Raw genomic sequence first — 7,633 nt, forward strand, 5'->3', positions numbered from 1 at the left:
GCAGTATACAGGTGTCTGATGTAAGACGAGAATACAAAATAAAAAAAGTTTAAGGTATTAAAACAAGGATGTTTCTACACAGCATTATATTTTTTTCAGAGGATCTGCCAGCCTGTGTTTAACAACATTTATTCTAAAGTACATTTATTACTAACAGACTGTGGGGGTCCTTGTTTTAGATAGCAATGGACTTCTATCTTTGTAACCATTTCATGCAAAAGTGACAGCCATGTCATGGTTTATAAAATATTCTAGAACTGCAGTGCTCAACAATTTAAGATTATATCTAATTTTAAAATGGCACAAATGTGGTTTGGACTACCCATTAACTTGACTTCTCAGAATTTCCATTTATCCAAACAGGTCTTTAAAAGTTTGATCTGCAGGAGAGATACTGACTGCTCGTAACTTCACTGCAGAGCACCTATATCAAAGATCCAACACATTCTTTTGAACTGACGTTTTTTAGTGCATGCACATTGCAATGACCATAAACTAAAAGGTGCAGATACAGGGGTTGGACAATGAAACTGAGACACCTGGTATTAGACCACAATAATTTATTAGTATGGTGTAGGGCCTCCTTTTGCGGCCAATACAGCGTCAATTCGTCTTGGGAATGACATATACAAGTCCTGCACAGTGGTCAGAGGGATTTTAAGCCATTCTTCTTGCAGGATAGTGGCCAGGTCACTACGTGATACTGGTGGAGGAAAACATTTCCTGACTCGCTCCTCCAAAACACCCCAAAGTGGCTCAATAATATTTAGATCTGGTGACTGTGCAGGCCATGGGAGATGTTCAACTTCACTTTCATGTTCATCAAACCAATCTTTCAACAGTCTTGCTGTGTGTATTGGTGCATTGTCATCCTGATACACGGCACCACTTTCAGGATACAATGTTTGAACCATTGGATGCACATGGTCCTCAAGAATGGTTCGGCAGTCCTTGGCAGTGACGCACCCATCTAGCACAAGTATTGGGCCAAGGGAATGCCATGATATGGCAGCCCAAACCATCACTGATCCACCCCTATGCTTCACTCAGGGCATGCAACAGTCTGTGTGGTACGCTTCTTTGGGGCTTCTCCACAGCGTAACTCTCTCGGATGTGGGGAAAACAGTAAAGGTGGACTCATCAGAGAACAATACATGTTTCACATTGTCCACAGCCCAAGATTTGCGGTCCTTGCACCATTAAAACCAACGTTTGGCATTGGCATGAGTGACCAAAGGTTTGGCTATAGCAGCCCGGCCGTGTATATTGACCCTGTGGAGCTCCCAACGGACAGGAGAGTTGAGGTGCACATCACAAAGACTTGCTGTCTTGGTCACAGATGCGCCAGCAAGACGTGCACCAACAATTTGTCCTCTTTTGAACTCTGGTATGTCACCCATAATGTTGTGTGCATTTCAATATTTTGAGCAAAACTGTGCTCTTACCCTGCTAACTGGACCTTCACACTCTGCTCTTACTGGTGCAATGTGCAATCATTGAAGACTGGCTACCAGGCTGATCCAATTTAGCCTTGAAACCTCCCACACTAAAATGACAGGTGTTTCAGTTTCATTATCCAACCCCTGTATTACCTGTAATTGTTAGCATTTGCTCTTTTGAAGAGAGATTATCTCTCCAACTAACAGCTAATTAGAAAAGTACTGGGAGTAAAGTGGATCTCTGCCATGCTAAAACAAGTCCAATTCAAAATATTTCATAAAGGTTCATGCAGATGCTTTTAAAAAAATGTGAATAGCAGTCAAATTTGCATTAGTATTTTGTCCTGGCAAGCAATAAAACAAAATACCGCAATAATCAAAGTTCTCCTTCAAAATCAACTAAACACAAATAAAGCATCTCTTCATGAGAGTAAACCAACACTAATGGAAGACAAAAGTTAAAAATCACAAAGAGAGCAGAAACCAAAACCTGTAGCTCAATCCAGAAGAACAAGGTCTTCCTAAACAGAATATCTTGGCTATAAAAGTCACAAAATCTCTGAAACAAAGCCACGACAACCTTAGAAAACAGAAAGCTCAGCATAGCAAGCAATACCATAACTGCACTAAACACTAAAATGACAGGTGTTTCAGTTTCATTGTCCAACCTCTGTATGCCCTGAACATTATTGCTATGTAACTACTCGCACAACGAAAGTGAAAACATGTTTTCTGTCTGCTTTACCAGACTCCCAGGGGATCAGCAAAATCTTTACGTACAGACAGACCAATAGACTGTGGCAATAAAGTCTTAATGTGTTCAATTTCTTAAAGAAAAAGAATTTGAGTTAAGGTCTCTACTGAACAGAGTAATGTAAGTTAACAAGCTAACCAACAAACAAACTACATTTGTTTTTCACTTTTATAAATGTTCTTTTCTGACATTTTTCTGACATATGACTGCCTTTCTTTAATTGGGGTGTATTTTAAAGGTAAAATGTTCAAAGACACCATATGATTAAGTCTCAGGTCTTTTTGCAAACATGCAACAGGCACTCTGAATTTAAACGCCTTCTTTCTGAAGTCTGTACAGACTTTGGTACTGACAACTAGAGGACATCCTAAAGGACCAATCCTCATGATTGGTTAAACACTCAACAACCTGAACAACATGTCAAAAAACCAATAAACACAGTCAAACTCCCACACTGGACCAGCAGAATCTGGACAGCACTGAAAAGATGCTCCACCTTCAGCCTTGTCCTGCTTCAGTGATTTCATTAAAAAAACAGAGCAACTTCAAAACAAAAGCTCCATCCTAAGTTAGATTTAAAACTGGCATTAATGCGAAGAGTGCTTTATTCAAGCACTGTGGGAAGGCTCTGGCTTTGTTTCTTGAAAGTCTAGATCATGTCAGTTTTAACTTTGATCACATGTTGGAAGGGCGTGAGAAACTTTTCAGTTATGTCCTTTGCCGCACCCCAAACACCACTTTTGTTCATTATAACTTGGCACATTCTTTAGGTATTCAAAGCCCGCATATACATGACAATGTATTCACAAGGAAGTACAGAGTCGAACAAACACAACTATTGTTTTGTATGTCCAGTCAATGAGGATTGGGTGCATCCTGTATTGAATATTGTGTAGAATGAGTTCATATCTGAAAAATGGCATGCGTTTGTATTCAGATGTTCTGCTGGAATGTAAACCTCGACCTCAGTCTCGACCTCAGTCTCAAGTCTTCTGCAGCTTCCAACAGGTTTCTCTTCTTTTCTGGCCCATTTTATTGCCCTGCAGAAGAAATTAACCACACTATGTTTCACTGTGGGGGTGGGTGTATGTTTACCGCTACACATAACATTTTGCAAATGTAGCAAAAAAAAATTTGTTCTTTGGTTTCATCTGACCAGAGCACCATCTTCCACATGTTTGATGTATTGCCTATGACTTTTGGCAAACTGCAAAGGACACTTCTTATGCCCTTCTTTTAATAATTCAACTTAAAGGCCAGATTTGTGAACTACACGATTTTTTCCTATCTGACCTGTGGATCTCTGTAGCTTCTTCTGAGCCACCACGGGCCTCCTGGCTGCTTCTCTGATTTATTATCTCGCTGTCCAGACTGTTAGTGTACGTGCATGGCTAATTGTGACATACTCATTCCATTTTTGGGTGATGGATTGAGCAGTTCACCCTGAGATGTCTAAAGTGTGTTGATGTTGCTTTAAACTTCTCCACATCTTTCTCCCAGACCTGTCTGCTGTGTTCCTTGGTCTTCATGATGCTGTTTGTTCACTAATGTTTGTTCACTAACAAATCTCTGAGGCCTTCATAAAACAGAATTGTTTAACTACTTAACTATTAAGTAACTTACAAAGGCAATTATTTATAAAAATCTAAATTAAAAGCCATAAATCATTCTCGTTCCACTTCACAATTATGCATTACTTTGTGCCGGTCTTAATAAAATCCCATTAAAAAAACACTATAGCTTGTGGTTTTAAATTGAAAAATTTGAAGTAAGTTCAAGGGCTATAAATATTTTTGTGAGGTAGAACTATGTGTCTGTGTGCGTTTATCAGAGGCTGCTTTAGTGTCAAATCCTGTTTTTTATCAAATTGTCTAGCAGTCTAGAACCAAAGATAAACCAAGTTTTGGGCTATGTCAGAGCTGGAAAATATTTGTTTTTCTTTATTATGACTGTATTTTATTCTGTATATCACTTGGAGGTTGGTCATTTTGATTTAGTTGTGTTTTTATGTAAAACATGGCTAAACTAATACATCATTTCTTTCTGTGCTTTAAACTGTTGAGGTAAATTGTAAATACCTCTCTGTTAAAACAGATTTCAGAGCACTATTACAAACTTATAGAAGAATTCAAAACAAAACTAATGTCTGAACCTTAATCGTTATGTCCCCGTGGAGCATTTTTTTTCCCACATTTTCTCAGTTTTCTTTGTTTTGTTGATGTTTTCTTTTTGAGGATCATTTTGCCTGTGTTCCAGCTTGTGGCATACATTTTTACATGAACTCCAGTCAGTCAGTCATCTTCTATACCACTTCTTCCATAGTGGGTCGCAGGGAAGCTGGTGCCTATCTCCAGCAGTCTATGGGTAGGAGGCGGGGTACACCCTGGAGCTCCATGTTTTAGTAAAATTGTTTAAAGGCCAATTTATTTTAGTCCTACATGTCTGTTATACTCCTGTTAATTCACAAAGCCCCAGACAAAAGTGACTTGTATGTGTTTGCAAAAATAATTTTAAAGTTTATATCTGATTTATATGAGTATTTAAATAATTCAGAAAACTATTTAATATTTGATCATTGCGGTCAGGGCTGAAGAAGACATTTTTGTTTGACCCAGTCAAGATTCTAATCCCATCAAAGCCCCACACCCAATTATATGGAGGAATATCCTACATTTTAGGTTTTTTTTTATAAATAAGTAGTTTTGAACTAATCTTAGATTGTTTCTAAGATTTAGAAAAAAAGTTGAGAAAAACATTGCTGGAGTTTAAAGGAATAGCTGTTTTTTTATGGATGTACATTTTTGCAAAGCATTGTGGCGGCCCAGGGTGTCTCAGTCTAAGTCTGACTCAGACTGTGCCTTAATTAACAGGTACTGCAGGGAAAACTGCATTGCAATTCCCTGCAGGACAAAAAATGACAAAAGGCTCGCCGAGAACCTCGCCTTGCTCGTTTGTTTGAGCAGAGAAAATAATGCTGTTGTACAGGATGCATAAAGCCTCTCAGACAGGTCAGACTGCATTGTCTGTATACTTTGGGAGATGAAGCCAGTGAACATGGGGGACTTAGGAAAAGGAAAATATAAAATGCAACTTGGATAGAAAGCATCTGCTTTGTATCTTTTTGCAGAAGGAGGCCAAAAAAGTGTTTTGTTTTATTATAAAGGAGGCCCAGGGGACGGCCCAGGACACGCTGGAGGGACTATGTCTCTCGGCTGGCCTGGGAACGCCTTGGGCTCCACCCGGAGGAGCTGGAGGAGGTGTCTGGAGAGAGGGACGTCTGGGCGTCTCTGCTGAGTCTGCTGCCCCCGCGACCCGGTCCCAGATAAGCAGAAGACGACGAGTACGAGTAAAATATATTCCTAAGTCCTTGTTTTCCTAAATTCATCAGCAGCATTGCAAATATTTATTTTTATTGTACTCAGCTCCAGCAGCAAATGCTCCACCCAACCTAGCCCAGTAAATATATGCAAACACACATTTCCAGCTAAGAACACCTCCAATCCTCTGCATTTTAATGCATTTTAATGTAACCCCCCCCCCCCCCCCCCCCCCCTTTTACACTTTACTCAGTGATGAAACAGTGCACATGTAATAAAGATATTTAGAACATATGGCAAACATTGTTCACCTGGAGATGCTTCTTCCAATAGATTGCTTTTCATAAACCATAAAGTGCATAAGAACATGGTATTTACATATAATAGAAATACAAAAACATAGAAAGGTAAACGTTAAAGGTAAACATTGAGTATCTACAACGTGTGTTCAGTTTCATCTAAGGATCACGGACAGCAAAAAGTTCTCTTCACATCAACTTTTCTTTAAATTTCTGAAAGTATTTTCTTCATAATCAAGTGTTTAATAACACACGTTGACCTCTTGCCGGACATGATGTTTTTTGTTCTCCAAATACAACAAATGTAACTTTTATACTTGATGCTTTGCCTATTTAAAAACTACAATACTCCTCATTTCATGTTCCCAGTCTTCTCCCTTTTGTCCACTTTTTCTTTTGTGACAAAGTTATGTCCCTGACTCATTTTCCTTCTCCAGATGGGTCTCATAGATCAACGTCGTAGGGCTTGCCGTTGAAGGAGGGGTTACTGAGTCCTGAGCGGGCCGAGGGGCTCTTGGCCCGGGGGAAAGACACATCATCATCGAGGGAGTACCTGTTGGACTCCGGGATGCTGCTGGCGGCGCCGCTCCTGGTGGGGGTCAGGCTGGGCACGTCCACACGTCTAGGTGTCCTTTGTGCCTGGCTCCTTGAGCCGAGGACTTGCTCAATCGGCCTCTCTCCGCGGTTCTTCCCACCGCAGCAGCGACGGCAACCGAGGACCATCACGAAGCCACCCAGAACTTCAAAAATCCCGCCAATGTAGCCCAGCACGATGCAGTAGCCGACGCGGACATCTATCCGCTGGGTGCCTGTAGTGATATCTTGGAGGATGTGGGTGTACCAGGCGACGGGGATGATGGTCAGGACGCCCGAGCAGAAGATAAGTACGCCGGCCACTGTGCAGATCGCCCACTGAGGTCTTGCTCTCCAGCACCGCACCCCTGGGATGGCCACAGCAATCCCAATCAGAGTCACGATCAGCGAGGCCAGCATCATACCTTTAGCGATATTAATGATATTGTTTGAGAAGTAAGTGGTGTCCTTTTGATTACACTGCTGTCTTTCAGTGGCCGTGGAGGCGATGCAGATGTCAAAGATCCCTTGCTCGATGACACGATCAGGTGGAAGGTTAATGAAACCTTGGAGGGTTCTCCAGTTTGGGGCCACGGTAGTGACGAGGTTCAGGATCCATCCGCAGGGAGCCATCACCATCCCGAAGATCAGGATCCCCGGGGTGCGCATGCTCGTGCGGACCCATTCTCGCTCAGTCCTGAAGTTTGACTGCATGGTTATTGTTTGTTGTTCTTAATCCCTAGCCTCGTGTTCTGAGACTAACAGGAGTGACTGACGTTTAACAGCTATAAGCGATGGCATTAAAAACAAGTCTAACTGAAACTTGGCAGTGGGCGGACACTTTCCAGTTTGCATAGTCTCCACAAAGAACAGGTGCGGCGCGTCGCGCTGCAGGCGGGCGGGGCATTTTGTTCATCATCACCTGTCACCAAAAACAAGGACAGAGGGCAGTTTCTGTTTCAACTGCGTGTCAATTTGATAAAGAACACGTCTCGTTAACTCGATTCATTCAATAAAAATGTTATAGAGAAAAAACAAACAATCTAATGAAAAAGAGACAAATAATAAAAAAATAAAAAATAAAAAAGAAGCAACAAATCGTGGAAGCATTGACACAACGTTGGGGGGCGGGGCACTGGCGACGACATAGAAATGCAGACAAGTATTAAACCCCTCAATGTTTTATTCTCAATAAAAACTATTTCAATGGAGCTACTGACTGAAGTTCAAACAATTAGAACAAATTAGTCC

At 41.2% G+C, this 7,633-nt stretch overlaps 1 protein-coding gene across 1 annotated transcript; it reads right to left on the reverse strand.

Moving 5' to 3' along the window:
- Nucleotides 1-5,766: 5,766 nt before the first annotated feature.
- cldn23.1 (claudin 23.1) lies at nucleotides 5,767-7,231 on the reverse strand. The gene has a single exon (XM_047372452.1). It carries the CDS (start codon nucleotides 7,094-7,096, stop codon nucleotides 6,254-6,256), a length of 843 nt encoding a protein of 280 aa, XP_047228408.1. The 5' UTR covers nucleotides 7,097-7,231; the 3' UTR covers nucleotides 5,767-6,253.
- Between the last annotated feature and the right edge of the window lie 402 nt (nucleotides 7,232-7,633).

Source organism: Girardinichthys multiradiatus, chromosome 8 (genome assembly GCF_021462225.1).
Source record: "Girardinichthys multiradiatus isolate DD_20200921_A chromosome 8, DD_fGirMul_XY1, whole genome shotgun sequence".
NCBI classification, from domain to species: Eukaryota; Metazoa; Chordata; class Actinopteri; order Cyprinodontiformes; family Goodeidae; genus Girardinichthys; species Girardinichthys multiradiatus.